We start from the raw sequence: 25635 nt of genomic DNA on the forward strand, positions 1-25635 counted from the left end.
TGACACTTTGTCGAACTTACGTTTACCGAAGTGATGATAGACGATAACTTGACGAGATCGGTTATGACTGTATACCAAAGTCCCCACGCACCGTTCGCAGTACAAATCCCTGAATTCAACAAACCTTCAGCAGTGTAGCAGCTCTCGTTTAGCCTGCAGAACAGGCGGTTTATTTTTTGCGGGGTTATTGCGAGGTCGCGTAAAGCGCAAACGCCACGAGCGCGACCAGCAAAATAAAAACTTGCACTTCGCGCTTCGACCCGCAAAATAAACCGCCTGTTCTGCAGGCTACACTCGTAAGCCCCTCTTGTTATTTTACTGGTCCTCTGGTGTAGCATTTGCTATTTGCTAGAGCATTGTTCCTGTTGTTTTTTCTATTGTTCTCACAAAGGATAGCGAGCTATTCACGTAAGACTTAAGACGTAAGGCTACCTACACCAAACCATACCCTACTAAGACCAAACCAAAAACGATCAACCTGGTATCCAGAGTCTACAACAACACGCTTTCTTAGCAAAAGAATAAATAAGAGTTACAATTCAAATATATATTAAAACAGAAATAGGTAAATTTACTCAGAATAACTCAAAAGCTAATCGAGCTGAGTGAAAATAAATAATTTTCACTTATACAGGAGGTTGTTTGGCACTAAAGCATGAAAAAAGAAAAAGGAAAAAATGTTTGTAATAATTCAATAAAGCAACAAATAACGAGCGGTCGGGAAATTAATGGTTCGTCCGGACAGATTCGTTGCTAAAACAAAAATTCTGAGCTTTCAGGTTGATTTTCAAAAATCTATATATGCCATCAGGTAAATAATTTAAAATATTTGAAGTCCGCAGATGGTACAAAATCTACCATGGTGGAGGGCAAGCTTCACTCTGGGACATTCAAAGCAAAGAACTTAAGCAGCATGACTGGTTGAAGTCTCTCTGTTTTTAAATATGTGTTATTTTTTTTATCATGTGATAGTTGCAAAGCGCTGCAAAGGGCGCCATTGATTTCAGAATGTTCTTAATTGACTAATTTGCTTGTTTCTGGGTACTTTCCATTTTCCATTTTCGGGCCAATTGAGTGGAACGGTCCTTTCCATTTTGTATTGTCTGTACTCCTTTCTCCAGTTCCCGAGCATTCCTTTCCCCAGTTCCCGACATCTGGGAGAAGCTACTGAACGAAAGTAAGACTGAACTAAACAGTTTGCAAAATTGAAACGGTAAATTTCGGTCCGACTGGTAAGTCAAACGGACCACCTCCAGAGGTGGTCCCGGATATTCGGGTCAGACCGAACTAAATGGACCTTTCCATTTGACTTCCGACCAAAATGTCCGAAATATTTAGCTATAAAATGGAAAGCACCCTCTCTTTCTTGGCGAACAAATCGAAATTAAGGGAACAGGGCAGGGAACAGGGGAACTTGGCCATGGACCCCCCATCCCCGGGAGGGGCTTGCGACTTGTACGGCGCATGATTTTGGACAAGTTTTATTACAGTGGAACTCCGCCTTACGGCCACCTAGTTAATACGGCCACCTCGTTATTAGGGCCACTTTTGTTTGTCCCGGCAAAATTCCCTTACATTTTCTCAAAATAAAATCCTGCTAATGTGGCCACCCCGTTAATACGGCCAACGGCCACATTCTGAAAAACCCAACCTGTACAATCTATTATAATTTTACCCGTTAATACGGCCACTCGAACCAAATATAGCCCTTATAATTAACCAAACAAAACAAATACCGTACTCGGGAAACAATATCGAATGACACTCTTTTATTCAAAACGCCTGTAACTTGTCATGCCATTGACTTGTGTGGTTTTGTGGTAAACTAATCACTGAAAAAGAAATAAACTTACAAACAGTAACATCCGCTTAGCTAAATCACAAAGCGATTAGGTCATTGTGCGTGTAGTAAAAAAAAGAGAAGAAGCCAAACGAAAGTCACTGGGGTTTTTTTAATATCGTAGATTGATGTTACTTATGTACAGTGTTATAAGTCAGTTTTTATGATAGTACTTTATATTTGCAGTCGTGATGTTTATTAAAGAACAGTTTTTTAGAAGTACAATTGTGATATGTATCTGTCAAGACGCCACTTAAACTTGAAGTAGACCAGCCATGAAATTTGACCCTACCCCGTTAATACGGCCACCCCGTTAATACGGCCATATTTCCATGGCCCGTTGGTGGCCGTATTAACGGGGTTCCACTAAGATAAGATAAGATAAGAAAATTTATTTAAGTAACAAAAACCTTATAGCCTGGAAAATAATACCATACTAATTAGGGGACACTGCTAAAAAACTAAAAGCTACACTAATACTAAATATAAATACAATAAAAATATATATAAGTCATATAAAAATGTTATTATAATCTATGATATAGAAAAATGTTTAAATCTTAAAATTGTTAAAAAAAGAAAAAAAAAAATAATAATAATAATAATGACTTGACTTGAGAGGCACTATGTGCAGCATAGGATGCATCCCTTACAGCCGTTGTTCATTAAGCGAGTTATATCCCTTTTGCGAATACGGTTTGTAAAAGCCTGCAGTGTCTTGACTGATCTGTCAGCCGTAGAAAGTTTGCCCCATAGTTTGGGTCCTACATAACGCAAAGAGTGCTTTCCATAAGTAACAGTGTTGTATCTAGGAGTAGAAAAATCTGATTGTCTCAGGTTATACGTGGAATTATGCTCGTTATACACTTTGTTGCCCCTTGCAACAAAGGGTTTTTAAAACGGTTGATTTGATTTGCAGATTCAAAGTTCCTTTGTTAAAAATCTGGCCAATGAAAGTGTCCCCATGCATCCAGAGCCACTTGTTCGTCGTGCACAGGCTCTGGGGACGAGAATGGAGCTAGCACCATGGGGCGAGTGCCTTGCTTTATACTTCATATAACAGTACTCTAATATCCACAATATTGGAACACCTTGGTAACCGCGGCTCCGTTCAAGTTCGCGGCTCGTTCAAATGCAAACATGAACAAGGTAAGAACCCGAAAAAATTTTATTTCGCCGGAATGCCTCGTTATGTGGGATATCAATCGCTGTAGATCTTCAGTTATATTCGTTTTGCTGACGATGTTTATGTTTTACTTCTGTATTTTTTGTAGTTAATCTCTTTGAATTGCCTACGCGGTATTATTTCTATAAAAAAGCCTCCTTGGTCCCACAAAGTTCGGCAGATGTCAGTGTTATGCCCAAAGATGGAAGGATTAATCGCTGCACCGCTTGCACCGTTTGACAATAAAGCGTACGTACCTTTTGTGCACATAACAATATCTTTCTGGTCGAGGGGGGAGGGTGGTGGGAGGAGGGAGAAAGGGTTGGGTGCACAAAATAATGATGGTGATGATGATGATGATGATGATGATGATGATGATGATGATGAGAAAAGAAATAAGATAAGATAAGAAAACCACCCTTCAGAACATTTGGAAAATCTGGAAAGATTTCTGTACAGCCCCATACTTAATTATGCATACAAACAAGTAATAATCAGAGATTAGGGGAGTGCGTTCGACCCAAGATAGGTACATAAGGCTAGCAAACGTAAACTTTTATATCGTCATACAAATTTGAAACGACCGCGCGCGCAACATAAAGCGTGCGTCCAACATCACTTTAGGAAACTATCAGAGAAACAATCTCAATCCAACAGTGCACGAGGCAGCATAGCAAATTTTTTTTGCTGCTGTTGAAGGGAGCACAGCCGAAACGTTTATTTTCCAGCACAACTCACAGGTCAAACTCGAAAAAGCAAACCGAAGAAGATCGTTAGATCGAATCAACCTCGTTCCCAGGGTATCTTGAGACGAAACTGTGACGTCATTAATTAGCCAATCTGCCACATACAAAGATACACAGAATGACACATAGAATGGCTCTCACAGGACAGCCACGAGACCACCAGGCCACCAAAAGATAAGGATGCGTTCTCCTACCGTCGAATGCAAAAATTGTTTACAGCCTAGCGGTATCGGCTTAATTGAATTGTTTTTGCGCGCGCTGTCTTCGCGGCTTAATGTCATTGTGACGTTGATGTGACGCAATTAATTGCTTTCTAATGTCTTCTCACATGAGATTGAGGCCACCTGCATGAGGTCGAGGTCACTTGTAGCAGTCCAAAAAATCTCAAACGGTTATGGCATCAGGTGATTGATATCCGCGGGACTGACGTCGGGCAAACGACACGATTAGAATGCGTTCTCCTTCGTCGAACGCAATTATTCCCTGTATTCCGTCACTCGCAAACGGCAGTCTTGAATAAAATGAGAGACACAAAGTTGTGTGCATAATTAAGTATGGGGTTATACAAAAATCTTGCCAAAAATCTTTTCTAAAATTCTGCAAAAACCAATACCACATACCGGTAATGTTTTCTCATTGTCAGCAATCATGCTTTACATTCCTTTGCTTAATCCCCACAGCAGTTAATCATTCCTGTGTCAAACAACATGCTTACAAGTTGGGCATTACAGAGATTCCTCTTGTCCAAATTGGTTTTCTTTTTGGAAGCTTGTGGTTTTATTACTTTCCTTACATGCAACGTACGACTTACTTTTACTATAGAAGACTAAAACACAAACTTAGAACAAATGCCTCTTAACAAATATCAACAACTACAAGCATCTTAGTACATATTTATGACTTATTCATGAGGTAAACAAAACCAACAAACAGAACAACGTAATTTGACTTACAATAGAGGGATCAAAACTGATCAATTACTTAATAATTTGTCAAACTTTACATGAATCTTAAAGCCAATGACATCATGTACAGCTATACTGACCAGAGTTACAATGTTGACTGACAACAGCTTTTCACTTGACTCTGAAGATGACTTCCGCTCAGGCTGTTGAAACGTCAGTCACCAACAACAGTTCTGTTCAGAACTACTCTCATCTGGACGATCACACTAATACCAACAACTGTATGTTTGCAGTTTGTTACTACAAATGTTAAATTATTATTTATATTGTCACTGACTGAGTTCTTATTTTAATTTTGTTATCAATAGGGAATTAAATTTATCTACAGTGGATAAATATGTTGAGCACCTGCAGAAGGAGCAAATCACAGGCATATATGGTAGGATCGACAAAAAGTGCTTTTATTATATGATAACTTTAATAACTGATAACTCCTTCTCAAAAGCAGAAAAGTCAACTCTCATTATAGCGGACATGCTCGTGGCGCCGTTTTGTGTCTGTTATAGCAAGAGTCCGTAATAGTGGGAGTCATTTCCAGTCAAACCTCTTTCGCCGGGGATCTGGATTTTGTCTGTAATAGCGAGTGTCCGCAATAGCGGGGTGTCTGCAAGGCGAGAGTTGACTGTAAATGCTGATGACAGATCTTTTCCTTTTGAGTTGGGGTCAGGGATACTTCCCGTTATGGTCTACATGTATACAAGGGTGTGCTGGTGGGCTGGGTATTGTTTCTGGCCCCTTTGCCCTGAACATGGTTTATAATTTCAAGCGCGTCTGTCCTAATCAGGGTTTGATCGAGTGGTGAAGTGACTGAGAGTATACTCTTAGTCACTTCATGCTACAGAAACTGGAGTGTTAGTATTGGTAATCAAATGGTGACGAGTGAAATTAGGAAATAATTTCACGCGCGTTTTGTTTAAATGCTAATAATTTCCCGAGCCTTTAGGCGAGGGAAATTATTAGCATTTTGACAAAATGCAAGTAAAATTATTTCCTAATTTCTCGAGTATACCATTTGTTTACATTTTAATATCATAGGTGACAAATTACGCTTGCAAATCGTAGGCTTTTGACTGGTATATTGCATCACAAACTCCGAGCTTTGAAAAGTTGAAGCATACATTTTGCTCAAGTTCGTAAGTTTTTTAGTCTTTGAAGAAAACCTTTTAGAGATCCTTTTTTGCTGTTGACAAAGTGTTTCAAAGATGAATCAACTGTCAATTATTTCTTACATTATGACCGTAGTTCGGTCTTGAATGAACTGAAAACGGTGCTCGTGTAAAACGCTCAAAAATCCGCTCGATGCCATTTATGTAATTGGCTTAAGTCTTGAAGTCGTTTTGACGTTTTGAAATATAAAATATCATCAAAAGTTTTATTATATGGCCAAGGCAAGCTGGCTAAGATGAAATGCAAGCGAAATTGTACAAAGTTTAAGCTCTAAATATCTTTCATTACGGACGCCATCTTGTCGCTAACTACGTTGCCATGGCAATTTTATAATTTCACATGTGAAATTATAAATTAACGTTAAAATTTCGTGCCAAAATTAAGGAGTAATTTGTCACCTATGATATTATGGTATTTATAATATATGTGCCAATAGGCTTGAATGTGGACTCAGTTATCCTCCTTACCCATACTATGTTTCATCAACACCTCTACACCTTATGTGATACAAACGGCAATTGTAAATTAAAAGATAAGCTATATCTGAGAGTTAAAAACACCATTTATAAAGAAAGCTGGTAGAGTGTGAGTCAAATGAGAAATATGAGTTGGTTTTTATATTTATCACATTCCACTGAGATTTTCCTGCTTGACTTTTGTTTTATATCGGTGATTGTTTGTCAACAGTTAATGGAACTACTGGGGAAAGTTTACTGCTGACAGTGGATGAAAGAAAACAACTCGCTGAGAAGTGGGTTCAGGCAGGAAAAGACAAGTAGGTGTTTGTACTGAACATTAATTGTCATATTTTTTGTTTTATACCTTTGCCTGTTTCTTTTAATCTGTGTAGCAAACTAATCAGACATTACAATAATTATTGGTGAATACTAGTAAAGCTTATATGTAGAGCTTGTTTCTGCTTTTTTTAGGCTTGGCAACATTATAGTACAGATTGGCACGTCAAACCTTAAGGACACTCAAGAACTGGTAAACTAGTTTTTAGTGCACTTTATAAGGAGATTATTAAGGAGGCATTATTGCAAATTTATTAGTATTTATGTTGTGTGTTTTTAACTTTTTTTAAATTTTTTGAAGGCCAGACATGCTGAAGATGTAGGAGCAACAGCCATAGCAGTGTTGGCAACTACATTTTTCACACCTAAAACTCTTGGTATGTGAAAATGAATACGAGAATACACTAGTGTAGGGCTTGAAATAATACTTGAATTCCAGCTTGCCCTTCAAACAAGCAGCTCTCAAATTTTGCTTGCCCAGGGCAGTTGCATTCTTATCTTAGTTTTACCTTTTTCATGGTTTAGTTGACAGTTGACTTACCTGGGTGCTTGTCTATCAGGCAAGTGAGCATGAAGGGCAGTTGCATTCTAATCTTAGTTTTACCTTTTTCATGATTTAGTTGGCAGTTGACTTGCCTGGGTGCTTGTCTATCAGGAAAGTGAGCATGAAAACTAAGCTTACCTTTTTCAACTTGAAAATCTACTTGTTCTGGAGGACTAGACAGAATTGTTTTTCAAGCCCCAAGATTAGAAAGGACACAGGGGACCCAAACGCTGTATTATTTATTCGTAATCTTAAAATAAAAATGTTCTTTTTTACCTGCGTTTCTGTGTCTTTTTTCACTGGTTTGGGGGCGATTTGAATTTAAATGAAGGCGGTTTACGTTGCGAGTTTTAAACGGTAATCGGTCTGTCGCAATGTCAATACGACGCGCCTCAATTATGTCTCAAGTTTTACTTTAACTGTTATCATTAAATTGAAACACAAAACTCCCCGCGAGGAGAGTTAATAGTTAATGGTTTAAGTAACTTGAGTTAATAACAATTGAAACTTCAGGCGCGTCGTATTGACATTGCGACAGATCGATTACCGTTTTAATAGAACTCGCAACGTTAACCGCCTTTGCTCTGATTCAAATCGCCCCCAAACCAGTAAGAAAAAAACAGGAATGCAGGTAAATAAGAACATTTTTATTTTAAGATTATGAATAACCAATACAGCGTTTGGGTCCCCTGTGGAAAGGATATGGAAGGGGTTAAGGAGGAGGAGTTAACAGTGGCAATAAACGGCATGCAATGCATGCAGAAGTGATGACGTTTAACGAGCGCCTCTCTAATATGTTTTAAAAGTAGCTGGACAACTTGTGAAGTGTGCCACGGATTTAACTTACTCGCTAGAATTTTAGGAATTTTAATTTGATCTTCCAGGAATCTTACATTTATTAGATTTCCTATTGTTGTTGCTGCTTTAACAAAATTTGCGTTACATTCAAGAGTCACATTTCATAAACGACATTTGATACCCGGCGTGGGTATGAGCTAGTAGTACTAATGTCAACTGCCGTCTTGTTTACACTGTTTTGAATGAAGAGCTGTCTGCTTCATTGATTTCGAATTCTGTTCACTTATATTCAGAAAATGCACATTAGATCATCTTCAAATAAGCTCACTGTGATCGTTAGAGTTTTCGGATGTTATGGTTATGCGTATTTTTTCTAATCGAATCCAATAACTTATTTTCCAACACTCTCTCCTCACCCAAATCTCCGTTTTAACAGAAAGAAAGCAAACAAAGTTTGCGGATAATTAAAAAATTAAACGAGACTTACCTGTAAGGTAAAGTTTGATAATTTGTAGTTCTTCGAGTTGTTGGTCAGGAGCGGAAACGTCACGTGAGATGGCGCGCAGTAAGCAAGTATTCTCCTTTACAAATACCACAAAGAAATGAGCACTTGGGGTCTGTGCTGTACGCAATGTATCAATCACACTGCACAAAACTACTGATCCTACTGCAGATAAACCAGTTCTTCACAAAACTGTAAAGTTTTAAAAGATCTAGTAAATGAAAGGAGAGGACCCTGGTGACGAGGTTGTAATCCGGACATCCAACTCGCATGCCGGCATTAAGTGATAGTCATCACTTAAAAAGAACGACATTTAGGAAAAAAAACCTTTTCTGACATTTTTGTAAAGTGGGGAACTTGGCTTAAAGCTTGTCTAGTTGAAAAGCCCATTAATTCCTATGTCAAAAATTTCATAAAATTTGAATCCTAAAACTGATTCACAGTTTTTAATCTTGGTTAACCGGTAGTTTTTCTGAAGATTTTAAATCCTTAAATATTAATTTACTGTCTGTTAAATTAGGATACTCAACAACCAAGGTTGTTACTTTAATCCAAGTTAAAAAAATATAATTATTATTTTTTCTTTCCATTTTCAGATAGCCTTGTGGATTATGTTCGGCAGGTTTCACTCGCAGCTCCTAACACTCCATTGTTTTACTACCACATACCAGTCATGACCCACATTCCATGTAAGTACATGTACAGGTCAGTACTGAATATAAAAATTTAAATAATGAGACGTCAGGTCATTGGGTGATTGGCTGAGAAAATAACGACTTTGGTGTGTTAAGTTAAAATCGCGTTACATTCAAATAAGGACAAAAAGCTTTTCCAACGAATTATTTACGTTCTCGTACCAATGAAGAGTTTTCCACATTTCAGCTGCCACAGTTGGGAAGAGTGCAAAACCACCCCACTTATTAATTCATTTGTTCATTCGCTCGTTCGTTCGTTCGTTCATGCATCCCTCCGTCCGTCCAGTCAGTCAGTCAGTCAGTCAGTCAGTCAGTCAGTCAGTCAGTCAGTCAGTCAGTCAGTCAGTCAGTCAGTCAGTCAGTCAATGAGTCAGTCAGATTTTTTATCTTTCTTTGCCCTGCCTCAATTTTTGCGCGCCCTAAATGCGTGAACGCTTGCTACGCAGGCTATTTCAACAATGAGATAATTTCTGCTTGTTATTGCAGTTCGGATGGAAGATTTCTTGAACGCCGCCAAACACAAGATTCCAACCCTCGCTGGGATGAAGTTCACGAGTTCTGACATGTTTGATTTAGGCTGCTGTCTTTGTGTGGATGATGGCAGATTTCAGATGCTTCATGGTGGAGATGAGGTTGTTTTGTTTACAATAAACATTTTTTTTATATATATATCAACTCGCAGATCTGTTTGTTGCAAGGTTTTGATCCTTTTGTTCAGAGTTGCCACGGCTGAAGGAAAACTCAGGAAAATTTTCTTTTTCTAGCTAGGCAAGGAAGAGCGAGGGAATTTAATCAGTATCGTCAAGGAAATTTTTTATTTTCTGTCAAATTTAAGGAAATGCTACAGGATGTTGCTAACGATTGCCTGTGTGGTCAATGAGAATTTTTTTCTGCGAAAAAGAAAAGACTACAGCAAATTTAATTAAAGCGTAAATTGCGTACTTTTCATTTGCTTAGTCTTATTATGAAAAATGGAATTTTTGTTTCCGGTCAGTGAAAAGTCAAGAAATTTTTGCTTTCTTCACGAGTGGCAAACAAAGTTGTAATTTCTACAGTTGCTTTAACTTTTAGTTAAAAGTCGTGATATAAAATAAGCGCATCTCCTTATTTAATGAATAATTTTTTTAGATCCTGGTTAGTGCTCTGGCCATGGGTGCTCGTGCTTCTATAGGATCGTAAGTCGACATTTTTTCTTTATATGTGCTATTTCATACCTCAATTACTGTGAACTCAAAAGTCACCGAACTTGTATTTAGTTTAGTAGTTTACCATTGCTAAAGTAAAACCGATTTCATGGAAACCGGTCGTTTCGCGTCAGTTTCCAGTCGTTTTACGGCCAGTTCGCTAACCTCTCATGGTGTTGACGTTAATACTTTTTTATTCAGTGTTTCAATAACAGGGAGTGAAAACCCTGAATATTTCTCGTTCTATAAGCGTGAGCAAAGAGAGACAATGTTAGCGAACTGGCCGTTAGCAAAACGACGATGACCGCAAACCGATTTCATCTCCGTTTCATTCATTTACTATCTGATGATAAAGCTAGTTTCAGTTTTCTTTGGAAAATCCTCAACATTCATTAAGTTTAAAATAACTCTTGTTAGTGATAATCTCTAACCATGTCATAGGTTTGTAGATGAACCTTTTTCAAGCCCGTCTTCAATCTTTAATAGCACAAAACGGTTCTTTCTCACTGTACTATAATAAATTGAAATCTTCGTACATGTATTTTTCTTTTCTTTTCAAGAACGTATGGTTTTGCTGGAAAGTTACACAACAGGATTATGAAAGCTTTTTACGAAGGAGACATGGAGACAGCGAGAACAGAACAGGTTTGAGTGGTTTGTCAATTTGTAGCACTGCTGTACTTATTGTGGACACTGTAAATAGATAAATAAACAAATTTAAAATTAAATAAATATTGCAAATCGAACATAAAACTTGTACAAAATCCCAACTGACAGGAGGCGGAGTAGCTGGCTATTAACAAAGCGTGGATAGGACCAACCACCGAGCACAAATCCATCTAGTGGCAGAGAGATAATATAAGATAAGATAAGATAAGATAAGATAAAAACTTTATTACCGTGTCTTTGTGTTTAGCCCTTATGGACTAATTGGGGACACAATTAAAATACCTAAAATACTATTAATAATGCTAAGCTAAAAATATTAAAAATACTTAACTAAAAACTAAAAACTAATATTTACAATGTCTCAAGCGCTACAGAGTTTGCAGCAGTTACTGTTGTTCTCCACGTAGTCCGATAAATTGAGGAGGAGGATTACAAGTCCAGCGCCCTAACCGGCAGTGCCTAGTGGCACTAGGCCATGCTGCCTCCTACCTGTAAAGAGACTGGCACATACAGTGAAGATAAATAATTTTGTTAGATTAATCAGTAAGATTTTTTCTGTTTCATATCTGTAGTACCGCTCTCAAGCCATGGTTAAGTTGTACTTGAAATACGGTGAGTGTTTTTGTTTTTATTTATTTTTTGTTTTTCTAAACCGTAGCTTTGTGTAGTATAAACCTTTACAGTTTGAAACGAAGCCTCCTTCTTGACCTCCAGAAGAAATTTGGTCTGCTCGGGAAAAAACGTCTAGACCAACGTAATAAGCCAAGTTTATCCAAATGGTTCCTTTGATCAGACAATCGCTTTACGTTTACCAGTTTAGCACCATATGGGATAAAAGAAAAGAAGAAGAGAAGAGTGCCTTTATTTAAACAGGGTTGCTCTTTCAGTAATTATAAATTACAAATTACTGCTATCAATAGAGGCCCTATAAGAATGAAAACTACATTATAACATTACAATAAGGATAATATTTAAAACGACATTAAAACTAATTGAAAAAAAAAACCTTAATTAAAAATTACAAGTTCATTTAATTTAAAAATTTACGAGTTTTCATTTAAAAATTTACAACTACAGGTTTTCATTAAAAACTTTACAACCATGGTAATAAAATGCTTTCTTCGTAGATTCTAATTTTACAGAAGGCAGTCTTAGATAATTACTTTGCCTGGTAGATCTACTTAAAACATCTTTATTAAATTTAAAATAGTCAATAAAAAATTGTGGGCATTTCTTGTTGATACATTTCTTCACTAAAGACAGTACGTGCTTCTCTCGCCTGGCTTTTAAGGTATATTCAAGTCTTCGTATATTCAGCCAAAATTTTCACAATTTGAATTTGCATGCGTTCCGTCATCGGAATATGTCAAATATTAGCTCTAAGAAAACTGTCAATGAGAGGCTTACTTTCCTTGTTTTCTTGCCTACAAATTGCCATAATCTACCTTCTTGGCAAGGGGCGGGGGGCTGAAAAGAGAAGGAAGGGGCTTATAGTTTATTTTGTTTTTAAAAAGTAACGTCCAGAGGGGGCCTAATAGTTTTTAACTGTCACGGAGTTTTAAAAGGAGATCAAAGATATCTCAAAGGGTTCTGAACGGGCACGACAACACTAGTACTCCGAAAGTTATGGTCGCCATGTTGTCAAGCAGTCACCCTGACCATGAAACCACAAGTGCGGGACTCAGCCATTTCTTATGTTGAAATGCTAGTTGTTTCCTAGAAGCACTCCTCTTAACTTGGGTGGGTTTGTTCCTTTTTTAGGCGGTCGCACTTGTTTTTCAAAGGCTGTTATGAGGATGCTGGGCCTGGACTTAGGAAAAGCTCGTTCTCCGCTTGAAAATCTTGATAAAAGTCAAGAATTAGAGCTGAAAAAGGACCTCGAAAGGATTGGATTCTTTGATTGGTATCAGTGAACTAGAGACCTTGCTTACGTACTCACGCACAGCACGCAGAACTTGGGACACAAGATCGAAGAATCTTTACAACCTTGCACTCAGGGTGCTTTTTTTCTTCCTTCCCCTGCCACTTTTGAAAAAAAGCGCCCTGGGAACACGGTTGGCAATTTTATTGGGTTTAGGGCGTTTTTAACATGATATCGATTGGGTTGACATCATCAAAAGTCACGCAAACCACGCGCGGTCGCGTGAGTAACTCGCGTGTACTTCACGAGTAGCATAGCAGTCCATTATGCAGATCTGAAACACATTGCATCAAAATGAGCCATTTTTGGATGTGGACTACTACCAACGAAAAAACCTTGGCATTTCCATTCATTGGGTAATCAGTGTCAACAAATTTTCATCACTGTACTCTCCATACGTAACATATAGTTTTAGTTAGGAGAATTTCTCTTTGCTATTAGTTCCTCTGTTCTCACAATCATATTGTTAACTATAAGTTTCGGTTCCTTTGTAGGATCAAACGGTGTAATCTGGTCTCCTTCGCATGCGTTGTTTTGCTCGTCACGCAACGCCTCTCCTTAAAGTTGCGTGACAGCCTATACAACCTACGCAAGGAGACCACTTCGCCAAATAAATGAAGTGTTTGACACGAAGCACAGTCTTTGTCTTTTTTTCCAATTAATTTTATTGTCTTTTTTTATAATTTACCTACGACTTTCCCTTCCCTGGTAATTAGTTGTTGTCGTAAATAACAACACATTTTAGACTAGCTATTTAATACAAGAAAGTGCAGACAGAAACATGTTATTCGATTAAAGATTCCCTGCTAACCCCAAAAATATAATCGTCATTATTAACCAGATTTGGTAAAACGTGAACGAATTTTTCAAGGAAGGTCTAAGAAAATATTCCTTTAAAAATAAATTATCTTGATTTCTCTTGCTCTTTGAAACACACAAAATAACTTATCATAAATTATGCCTAATGTACCCTTAATAAATAATGCAACATTTATTTTGAGAGCTCATCGCCATTATTGTTTTCGTCCTAGTATTGACGGTTATTTATATTATTTTAAATCAGTTTGATCTGTTTAGAAATACCTTATATTAACCACAGTTTGGTAAACCGATATATAAAAATATCCATCATATTTTATTTTTGTTTTGGCGTGTTGAACGGGGCTAGGTAACGCATATTTTTACACTTAAAATTGTCTGTGAATATTACTTTAAAATTATAAAAAAAAAATCCAAAAGATTGAGAAACGTTTTTCTACGAAACCCGGGAACTCTATTACTATTTTTTGATACAAAACTCAGATTTAGTTCAGTTTTGTGAGAACGCGGTCTAAGTCAATCCTTTGGCTTTCTGGTTTCCCTTTCACCGTTTTAGAATTTTGAAGTTTGCAATGAATATGATAGACAGGAAATGTCAAAGATTGCGTCACAGAATCAAGCAAAAAGTAGCTTGACAGTGTCTTCTAAAATAGCATGACAGAATCACGCAAAAAAGGCGTGACCTTGATCATAGAGCCAACAGAATTTCAAAAAGCGTGACCTAGAGAGACCAAATTACAAAAAATATCGTGTGACAGAATCTCGCAAAAAATAGCGTGATAGAATCGCGCAAAAAAATAGCGTAACAGAATCACGCAAAGTTAGCGTGACCTAGCCCCATTAACTCAGACTAACAACAGCGTTTTTCTGTTGTCGATAGCCACAGTTACGTCTATGAAAGTGTCCCAGTAGTCAATCTCTGCCAGAGCGGAAAACGCGAATGTAATGCTTCCAGCTTGAACATTTATTTCAAAGGGAAGTGTTCTCGAAAGTCGCATGTTATCAAAGTCTGCTGATATCTTCAACGCAAACATTTCATCGGGACAAGTGTTAGCGATTTCAAAAGCCACGCTTTGACCTAAGCTATGATTTCTTTTTATCAGAAACAAACATTCGCTGTCACCAATGTTTCTGGCTTTTGCGATTTTAAAGAGAAAGGTAGTGTACTCAAGCCACGGAACTTTCTCCAGTTTTGTTATCGAGGTCTTCTTGTTTTTACTCGCACGCGAACAAATGCAAAGTTTCAGCTGAACTCCTTCATCTGCGCATGTGTCGTACTTTCCGAACAGCGTCAGTCTATCGTAATGTACAAGTTCCATTAGAAGTGAATTCTGATTGGCCAACTCTTTAGATTTCACTTCCACGTGGAATACATCTTCCGCGTGATTCACGACATTTCCAGCCTGGAAGTAAATATCAAAACTCGTGATGAGCGCACCGTCAGATTTTGAATTGCGCTCGCGAACGTTTACAAATCGCAGCGGACGCAGTCTTTGACATGCGCGCAAAATGGGATACATCTTCGTTTTCCCGTTTGCAGACTTCGCGAACTGCTCCTGCACCATATTATTAAGTTTGCCAACAGCAAATTCTACCATGGAAATTTTCAAGGAATCGTTCGTCGTCGGACTGTCCCACCCTTCACATACGCATAAATTAGGTGTCCTCAGCTCTACGTCATTACATGTCCGATTAGCTGATATGGGGGTGAATAACCCCACGGGATTTACAAATCCCGCCAGAGGCCCTGCTAGCGGTAGTAGAGAATGGTGCAAGTCGATCATTGTGATTAGTCTTCGCTGATTGACTTCCAACGCGGACAAAGCCTCCCTTCCCAGAAGATCTGCCACTTTGTTTGGGACAATCACAAACAAGCTTGGATGAAACATTTCAAAGCGACCCTCCAGAATAGCATACGTGTACTCAGTGTAGGTATTTCCGTGATCTGCTAAAATGATCGTCAGTGTGTTTTCATCGTTTGCCACGGTAGATACATAACGGGCGAGGTCAGAATCTAGCGACTGAATTCTGAGGCCTGTGTCGTCGTGTCCAACATTGAGAGCGGTGTACGAGAGTAATGGGCGCGACGTCTTAGACGACGCAATTGTATTTAATGTGTCTATTGAATATTGAAGGAAATAGCTGTGCTGTAGCTTGCCATTGAAGCAAATCTGATCACCCTTCGGTCCACTAAAAGGAGCGTCAGTACCAAATGGTGCTAACACCTCACAGCTTGAATGCGTCAAACCTGACAACAGCGGGGGAAAAAACAAGTATTAACTACTGAACGCAATACAATTGGTATTTTTTGCGCGAGTTCGTCGGAAAGAGCGTGGGGCTTCCCAAGAGAGTCTGGGCTCAGGTACATATCGTAGGTAAATATCGAGTAGGATTGGTAAAGCTGGGGGGGGGGGGAGTAATCCAGTACCACGATCTACGTCTCCATTTTTTTAGGGCAAAAATGAGACGAGGGTCCATCCAAAAAGCGAAAAAAAGATAACTATCGATCAACAGACCAGAATAAACCCAAACAAAGAAGACAATGGTTTCCGTGTTTTAAGAGATAACAAATCTACTAAATGAAAACGCGAATCAACAGAATAGAACAGAAGCCACAACAAAAAGTATTTATAGTTCTTTAGCCACACACAAAGGTTTCATTGTGACCTGGCTGCATTTGAACACTAGACCTTTACCTCCAGTATGGGGACACCTCCCAGCCACACATGGACACTACCTCCACACACCTCCCACAAGGGGTCATTTTAACACCACAACAAAGACGCTATTTTACATGGTCACCTGTATTGTCGATAAAACTTTCGTTGAGCTTAACCTGCAGCTCTTCCCAGTCTTCTGCAACCAAGTCAGTGGCTAGTCCCCAGCCTTCTTTCCAACACAGATCCTCCTGCCACATCGTCTGGTACCCAGCTCTCTTGAAATGCCCAAAAAGCACATCCGCGCGTACTGAAGGTGCGTCTTCATTGGGGTCTATGGGGGGAAGCAGCTTGCCAGTAAACATCGCATGCTCATTGTGTGTTGTGTGGCCGTGAACAGCTTGGAATAACTCGAAATCATAAACTCTAGCGGGGGCGACATCCGATCTGCCAGCCAAACTCCTTAAAGTTTTGACTGTTTTGGGTAGCGAGCGATAAAAATGTGATCTGGAGACGGAATCTAATAAGACAATATTGACGTTAACTGTATTTTTAGGTCGCGGTTTGCGAGCCTCCTGTGTAGTCACTCGCGGGGGAACTGGGACGAGTTGCGACGCCAAACTTTTCTTTCTTGCAACAATAAAACATTTAACGAATACAAAGTTGAACTTATTTCTTGCGGATAGCAGTGCAATTCGCGGAAGTTGAGTCTCCAGCTCCGAGATTGTTGTAAAATTCCCAACGGACTTCAAAACGCCATCTTCTGGATCTATGCTGTAAACACCAAATGTCATAAATTTTCTCTCGATTTTGCTTACAAGTCTTTCACAAACTCGACGGTTGCACTTTGCTTTAAGCAGCGTTCTCTTGTGAAAAGTTTCAGTGACAAAGGAACAGATTTCGACGCTTTCTTTATTTGTCTTGCATTCCGATAGAGAAGGGTCGTAACGGTACAGCGAGTCTGCAAATTTACACGCGTCCAGGGTCGGCCTATGTGGCTTACATGTCGCATAAGAATTCTTATTTGTATCTGTAAGGTAAAAATCCATGCAAATGCCGCTCTGTCTACTTTCCGTAGAATTCATATTTCTTTGAGAATTTATAAACTCCGATGAACTTTTTTCTTTGCTGACATATCTCCCCACATCTTGTTCACTTTTGAGCGCTGTATGAAGTCTTGCAAATTCATTTCTTCTATTTCGATTTTTATGGTCATTCTCGTCTCCTCGAATTATAATCACGCGTTCCTCCTGTCGATTCAAGGCTTTGTCTGCTAATGACCTTCCTCTTAACCTGAGAGATCGTAAACTTGTGTCTAATTCCGCTGCTGGCTTGCCTACAATACCCTCACGAAGAACTTGAAGGCGATCGTAAATAAAATTTCCACTGTTGATGAGGTATAAATGCCAAAGCGTTATAATAATTAATGCGGAAAGAAAGATCCTCTTTCGACTTCGTCTTGCGCCGAGAAACAAACATCTGGGAATGTTTCCTAAAACATCCATTCTCACTCATGACCGAGTAAAACACGGTTGTAAACTTGCGACTATGTTACTTTTCAATGCTTTGTGTTATATACAGACCGGAGTGATGGCATCTCAGCTGTCAAAACTGTCTGTGTGACTGTAAACTCTGAGTAATCTTCGATTGTCGTCGAAGACCTAGAATAAATAATACAATGATAATATCAACAGAGAATGATATAGACAGGCACAATTATGGCTAAAGAGCCTTTGTTTGGATTTCAAGGGCCCTGTCTAACACAACACACTTTGAAAGTGTTTCAGTTACCCGAAGAATGAGGGTGTAAAATGTGAAATGGCAATTTTTTCCCTCGTGAATCGTGATTTCCATAGTAGCCGTGAACTGTGATTTTCCAAAACCTTTTCTTTTATTTTCCGTGAAGCGTGAAATGCCAATATTATATTTTTCGTGAATTATGAAAGCGCTATTTATTTTCCGTGAAACGTGATCAATAATATATACCCCTTTTTTACAACCTTCAAAAGTGTTTTCAAACAACTGAATGTTTTAAACAATAACTAAAAGTCATCGGAAAGGCTTTCCTAAATGAACTCAACACATTCACGAATTCCAAATATGTTACAAATCACTTAACAAACGAGACAGTTCAAGGACCTATCGAACCACAGCTCTCTCTTGTCTCTAATGCACCTCGTACCGTGAAGAAGGCTTAAAAATTACTGCTCTACTGATCAACCAAAACGTTAGCACTGTCGTCGAACCAGAACCTGCTCCCATCCTAGCCTGACCCCGGCGGAGGAGGCAGGTGGCTCATTGGTGCCTGGGCTAGGGGTATATGCTGCTTGTTTTGGATGGGTTGTAAACTACCGTTGTTCCATCGCAGCCTTCTTACAGCATTATTGACCGGTTTATCTTACAAAAGACCTCTTCAGCTACGTATGTAAATTGCTCATTTCGTGATGTTCTCCAGAGAATTGTTCCTTTGTCTATATGGAATTTATTCATTCAGACCCATTCATTTTCACGTTAATATGTTTGAATTTGAAAGAGATAATAGAGAGATTAAGAACGTTTATTTTAACCGCGAACGGCAAAAATTCAACTTCTGCTGTCTGCCGTTTGTCGTTGGTACGCGGAAAAGAGAATTTTTGTGTTTGTCGTGAATGTGGGATTTTTTCACTAATTTTATGAGGGATTGATTTTAGAATTCGATAAAAAGGTAAAAAATTAAAGACAAGCTCGCGTTTGCCGTTTATTTGCCGCATAACGTCATGCTTAATGTCTCTAATTCTCAGGGTAACATCACGTGGTCTGATATGGGACAACAAGAAAACGAAGCTAAAGTGGTCCATCATTTTTTTGCCGGTATTCAGATATGAAGACTTGTTCTATTGGGTTTAGAGAGGCGCTATGTCTTGCCTGAGAAAGGCGAGAACACAAACTATCTTGGCCGGAGCTCGAACGAAGGAGTGTTGTGCCACCAGACCTTCTATCTTTGAACAACGCTAGGGCACAAACCATTCGACATACTGGGTAGCATGCAGTGCAAACCTTCTACTCACTTGTCCGTTTCTCCATTCACCCTAAACTTATAAAAACACTCGATGGAATTTTCAGCTCGATTCAGCGCTCGGTCGCGGTCCAAAATATGGCCTGTACTGCAGACTGATTTTAGTTTAGACTTCAGTTTGCTGTTTTTGCAATGATTGACTGAACAGTTCAGACTGTATAAAATTTTGAAGTACTGTAGTTTGAAATCAATGAAGTTCTACTGTAAGATTTACTTTTACCATGAACAAAATGAAGACTATAAACAAGAATTTGTTTACAAGCGTTTAAATGAAAACGTTTTAAGTTAAAATCACGAACTGGTAAGGCCGAAAATAAATGTCCTCTTACAAACGTAAAGCTTAGCAAATCTGAGATCTTACTTATTTGCTAAAAATCTAATCTTTTGAAACCTCCAGACATTTGGAAGGTTGCCTTTAAAAACAAAACTCGATACAGCAAATTCAGAGCCGTCAAACCCTTGAAAGAGCTTATCTCCTTCATCGTAAACATTAACCACGCTTTACACACACGACCGTCCACTCAGGGGATTTTTATACGTGTATTTAATAACTTAGCTAGAGAACCAATTGTTCAAAAGTCTATTAATGCACTAAAAATAACGGTTTTGCAGTTTTGATGATATTAAATCACGCATATTTGTAATGAATAACTCCTAGACCTCTTAGTTCAAATAAATTGAGCCATGAAATACATCTACGTTTTTCAACTTAATGTTATATTAACGGTCTTGCAGTTTTGTTTTCTTTCACTATCGAGTCGCCCTTTAATGAGCTGTATTAATATTTTTAAAGTCTGTGGGTGAAACCCGCCTGGTGTGTGACCATTCAAATGAAAGCGAAACACTTTACGACTACAAAAATGTCATTTTTAACTCATTTAACTTTTTATCCTGTGGATGAAACCCATTAGTATGTTTGTGCTACATCCACTGAAGTAAAATGAGTTCGTGAGATATTTTGTACCTGAGCATATACTCCTAGGATTTATTGAAGCGTTAAAATCAAGCCCATTATTCTAATTTTTCGCGACAAAGGACTTAACACGCGATTGAAATTACAGACTGAATGTCGGAGGATTCGAGGACTTAAAAATATAATAGCTTTATAGCCTCCTTCGATAAGGCAGTCACGCCATACTTGAAAGATTGACTCGGCAAATTGAAGAATTCGTGAGTATTAAAACTATTGCTCGTTACTAGCATTAAGTCTTTCAGAGTTTTATAAAATTCTCAGAGAAAAATATAGCCTGCATGACAAAGCTAAAGAGTTCTTCCCCTTCTATAATACCAGAAATGAAAGAAATTAACTTTGCCGGATTCAAAATCCTCTTGATAAATTCGAATACAAACGACGTTCACCATCTTTCGCTCCGAACTTTCGTTTAGTTTTCGATTTCGATAAGTACCAACTGCCTGCTTCATTTGTTCTTAAAGGGAAGAATATATTTGAGCAGTTACCTTATGAAAGACGGCACAGCAATGTCCAACACAAGCTTCACTAACATAATGAGCTGAAAGCAACGAGGTTGATTTACTTGAAAGGTCGTGTCATCCAGCGAACTTCCTCGGCGGAAAGTTTGTTTTGGCGGGGCTAATATTGAACGGAGATTACAAGATGAGTTACACCTTTCACCACAAGCACACGACGAATCGAAAGATCTCGATGAAATTGCTTTTCACAAAGGGATTTACTTCGCAATAGGATAGGAACCTTGCGCGCGCCGAAATGGTATGACTAATGCCATTTTACTGGCGGGGAATTTCTACTTGCGCTTGCGTGTCGATCTAAGTATGGTATCTTTTAATCCACTTGAATACTTGGAAACTCAACACCGCAGAAACGTGCAGTGTCTCTCAAATTTAATCTCTCTATTCTTCTGAACACTTGTCCAGAACATGTTGCAATGTAAGCTAATTTTAAAAGTCATAGAAGTTTTGCTGATTTAACACAAATTCTGTGGCTTTTTGCGTGTATATATTTAAGCGGTGATGCGCTTTAAATACGACTGCAATCATTTAAAAAATCAAAAACAATTTGTCTGCGACGCCAGCCCCAAGTATTATCCGGTCACAAGTGGGATGAAAAACGGATTTGATGTCGGTTGATACTTTTAAGATGTAACATAATGGGATCTAAGCGAGTTTGTAGGAGTTTAGATTCCTCTTATTGTTGTAAGCCGCCTTGCTAAGGATGACGTTTTGGAGGATTCGCATTTTAATGCGGTTAAATTCACAGCAAATCAATTATTTTTATGTGTTTGTTCTAACGATAATTTCTTGATGTAAATTAATCAATTTTATGACTTCCTTCTTGCGGTTTGATCGTTTTAACCCAGTCTTAAAATGACTTCCCTTGCTTTTCTAAATTGCCTTTGAATAGCGATAAACCTGTGATCTGATCCACACGCAATTGATAGATTTTCCTCTGTTAATCCTTGATATTGAACCTTTAATGTCAAAAGTAACGACTTATCAAACAGGAACAGTTTTTAATCCAGACCATCAAGGGTCATCAAATGCAGACCATAAAACTGCCCGCGATCACATCAGCGCGGCTATAATGAGCTGTGAGACGAATTTGACGCAGGAAAAGCAACTGTCGCCGTTCTCCTTCTTATGATAATTGCCTTTCGGTAACAAGAAAATTAAACCATTCAAATTGATTTGGAAGGAAACCTCTATACACCGAAAACTCTAAATTAGCCCAGGAGGGAAAGCAACTTAACTTGAGAGAGTATCCGGGGGGGGAAGCAGTGGTTAAGGATATGTGCTTCTGGGACTTTTGCATACCTATATAGCTCATAATCATGGGAGTGCACCCCGGGAACAAGTTAATTAATGGATCTATTATTGCCGCCATTTAGAGATACGTTTCGTGAGTTTTCCACCAGGGTAAATCGGCTAAGCAAAAACCACTTATATTACAAAACATCTCCAACTTAATTTTCAATACAAAATCGCAACATCACAGGTCATCACACAACAATGTACTAGCTAAATGGAGAGTAATCTTAGTAAGGGAATTAAGTTTTCCCCAGTTCTCCAGTCATGTAAGTCCCCCCCCCCCCCCTCTACATCCCCCTCATAATAATTAAACTTATGATTAAAGCTAGGGAACAAATTCCTTTGTTTAAACTGCTGAAAACAGTTTCTTGCCAGAAAAGGGCAAAACCAGTTATAATTTAAATATAATAACGAGTGAATGACACGTACTCTGCAATGCAGGCAACTCCAAGGCCAGAATCCGCGAACAAAGTTATCCAACGCTCGCCCATCAAAAACGCCTACATTTCAGGCTAATGACACATTAAATGTTGATGAAAATTCCTGCTGTTTATGTTCTTCCTGTAATCAAATAGCAATTAGCCGGCTCAATTGCTGCGTGTTCTGACTCCGCTAACCCTTAACGCTCGATAATGCCGTGTTACGTATTTTGCCGGCTTTCTGTAAATGCCTTACAATAGATTTGTGTTTTCATACAGGTAAGGAACACGAACGCATTGTCTTGTAAATCGGGTTTACCGCGATTGTACACGGCTTTTGAGGACTTAGTATAGGCATGAATACCTTCACGTAAACATCAATCACGCGATCTCTCTAAAAGAAGTAAGATTGATCTCTCACTGAAGTGGCTAATAAAAAAGCCTGCGTAAATGGCACGCGAGGACTTCCCTTCGATTCCTTGCGAGGGCGCCCCTGATTCCCTGTCTTTGCGCGCGAGAAAACCTTCCAATTTTGATGGTCCTCGCGGTTTATTTTGTGATTTTTACTGTACTTTCTTTGCTCTTTGCAAACTCAAATTGCAAAATACAGGCCCAATGGTTAATAATTTAACTTTCAATTACGAAATTGTATGCAGATTATAAAAATGTCATCGGTTTTTTTTTGTCAAATGCAGATAATATATTGAATTTGAGCAATTTTAAGGTAGTAATGCGAGTACCACTTGAAGCAAAATCGTCCATAAACATGCAGTTTATTATTTCAAAACTAGTTGTACCTATCGGTAAGTGCCAACGAGCGAAATACTCATGTTTGTTCATAAGAACAGATATTGAATGGTTTTTGATAGAACTATTGTATTTTAGGTAATATGCGAAAAAAGTGCTATTTCTCTGGTGTTCATAAATGACACAGGCTTGATAGCCTGCGTAGCAGGCGCCGTAGTTTCCAACGCGCGTATTCTCGCGCTCGCGCACTCTTTTAAACACACTAAAAAACGTACACAGATGTCTGCTACGCAAGCTACGGGTTTGACAGATTGATTACTCTTGACAAATCTTTAAATTCTTTTCAACGCTAAAATGTCACAAAATATAGGCAATAAATGAGGTTTAATCACTGTTTTTTAAATACAACACGCGATGGTTAAAATGTTTCCGTCCACAAAAGGGATAGTTGCATTTCAAGAACTTCTTATAAATCAAATCCCAAAATCAAAACTGCTAAGATGCTTTTTTAAAAATAATTTTCAGTAATCAGAGACAGTAATGCACGGGTCAGATTTCAGTCTCGCATGCGAAGTGTCATGTTCAGTTACGCAAAACTTGAAAAATTTGAACAGAAAACAAAACTTGAACGGTCAAGGATTATTTGGAGACAAAACTTTTATTCAAGTTAACATTACATTTGCCGTTAGAAGTGCAGTAATTTTAGTGAGCGTCGCTTTGTATTGATGTTATTCCTACGCGGAGCGAAAATGCGTGCCAAATAAAATATAAACGGTATTTGATTTGAAATAAATCATCGGTCAAACAATTACTATAAACACAATCAACACTAATTAAAAGGAAGCATTTACCCGACTTCAGCATTCTCATAAGTCAAGAAAACTCTATTTGAAGTCAACAGTCCGTGGTAGTTGATTTTCATGTCTCTCTTCGATCGTAAATCAAAGGACTCCAAAGTCGAAAGATTATTTCATCGCTTTGAAGACCTTGATGTTCATTTTTTCGGCGGTCGAATATATTCTGTAGGGTATTCTCTTTCGATTTATAATTCCCTAAAGGTGTATTTATCGGTAAAGGGATGAATGACCACATTGAAAATTTTAACAGCGAGCCGCGTGGACGCCATTTTGGTCATTTGCTCTCTAGCAAGGAGTGAGAGACTGGGAACCAGTTGGGAAGAACAATACAACCCAAATATGGGGTTTACTTACACCCAAATATGGTAAAAAAAAAAGTCCCTTACGCAGAACTTAAGATTTTCTCTGCCTATACACTCATACGCACACGGCTCTATGATTCTGCCGCCTCGACAGCCTCGCCTCTTGGCTCGGCTGTCTCGTTGGCAATAAGAAATCGTTCGTAGATGTAATGCCTCAAAATAAAACTTTTCACTGGAGTGCGTCACAAACAATTGAAACCGGCAACGATCTCAAAACCATCATTTAAACACAACAATCACGCAAACAATATCCAACGCCTTTGTAGCACTCCGGTGAAAACATTTGGCCATTTCCGAGTTAACGTTGCCTTTACCTGCACGTCAGGAGCCCATTACCGTTTCATGCAAATCAAACACATTTTCATAGGAAAACGGTTTTGCACGAGGACTCGTAACGGTCTAGATTTCAAGCTTATGTCGTCGTTCAAACATATTGCTAGTCTAGTCAAAATCTGTATGGGATAAAAATTAGACCAGTCACACTCTAACAAACATGTTTGATGGTTTATAGATACCAGATATGCACGAAATTTACTTTTTCGTAGTCAAAAATGAGACTTGAATGAGAAAAAACTGAAAAAAATAGATCCGGTACCTTACAACAACTAAAGGTGTGCATGTTAAGTTTCGAAGGGAGAAGCTAGGGAGGTACACAGAGAATCATGGGGCGGAAAGTGCATGAGAAAAGAGAACATTTGCTTGATTGATGGGAGAAGACAGTGGGGCGTATATTAAGCTGATCCTGAAGAGGAGAAAGTAGAGCATTTTAATTGAAGGCCTTCATTGTTGGGCGATGTTGGCCGAGGGATCGCAACATGTTGGGCACTGTTGCGTGAAACTTATACCACAAGAGAATCCAGGATTAATATTTACCATGCGCAGAATTAACAATCTCGTTCCTAGAGCCTGCGTTCCCCTTTATCAGCGGTCGGGAAACTCAACGGC

At 38.6% G+C, this 25635-nt stretch overlaps 2 protein-coding genes across 3 annotated transcripts; one reads left to right on the top strand and one right to left on the bottom strand.

The window, feature by feature from the left end:
- Window positions 1-2955: 2955 nt before the first annotated feature.
- LOC144663448 (N-acetylneuraminate lyase-like) lies at window positions 2956-13623 on the top strand. Its single transcript, XM_078524403.1, has 12 exons — window positions 2956-2989; window positions 3115-3254; window positions 5025-5095; window positions 6571-6658; window positions 6813-6870; window positions 6979-7054; window positions 9118-9210; window positions 9703-9848; window positions 10345-10391; window positions 10961-11045; window positions 11642-11681; window positions 12831-13623. The coding sequence occupies exons 1-12, from the start codon at window positions 2981-2983 to the stop codon at window positions 12980-12982; spliced, it is 1005 nt and encodes a 334-aa protein (XP_078380529.1). The 5' UTR covers window positions 2956-2980; the 3' UTR covers window positions 12983-13623.
- Window positions 13624-13750: 127 nt separating this feature from the next.
- LOC144663392 (uncharacterized) lies at window positions 13751-21258 on the bottom strand. 2 transcript variants are annotated; one of them, XM_078524317.1, is made up of 3 exons: window positions 20980-21258; window positions 16612-18127; window positions 13751-16057 (listed from the first exon to the last, which is right to left on the bottom strand). In XM_078524317.1, exons 2-3 carry the CDS (start codon window positions 17969-17971, stop codon window positions 14655-14657), a joined length of 2763 nt encoding a protein of 920 aa, XP_078380443.1. In that variant the 5' UTR covers window positions 17972-18127; window positions 20980-21258; the 3' UTR covers window positions 13751-14654. The 2 variants fall into 2 exon arrangements, with proteins under 2 accessions (XP_078380443.1, XP_078380444.1); XM_078524318.1 differs by lacking the exon at window positions 20980-21258 and having other exon boundaries at window positions 16612-18886.
- Window positions 21259-25635: the final 4377 nt, after the last annotated feature.

The sequence above is a fragment of the Oculina patagonica genome, chromosome 8 (genome assembly GCF_052425735.1).
Source record: "Oculina patagonica isolate OP01 chromosome 8, crgOcupat, whole genome shotgun sequence".
Taxonomy (NCBI): Eukaryota; Metazoa; Cnidaria; class Anthozoa; order Scleractinia; family Oculinidae; genus Oculina; species Oculina patagonica.

Excerpts from the sequence above, each read along its gene's own strand:
- LOC144663448 (XM_078524403.1), top strand. Across the intron at positions 9,211-9,702 it reads AGTCATGACCCACATTCCAT|TTCGGATGGAAGATTTCTTG; the intron begins GTAAGTACATGT and ends TTGTTATTGCAG. Across the intron at positions 11,046-11,641 it reads AGACAGCGAGAACAGAACAG|TACCGCTCTCAAGCCATGGT; the intron begins GTTTGAGTGGTT and ends TCATATCTGTAG.
- LOC144663392 (XM_078524317.1), bottom strand. The coding sequence starts at position 17,971 with ATGGATGTTTTAGGAAACATTCCCAGATGTTTGTTTCTCGGCGCAAGA. Across the intron at positions 16,058-16,611 it reads AAGTTTTATCGACAATACAG|GTTTGACGCATTCAAGCTGT; the intron begins GTGACCATGTAA and ends CGCTGTTGTCAG.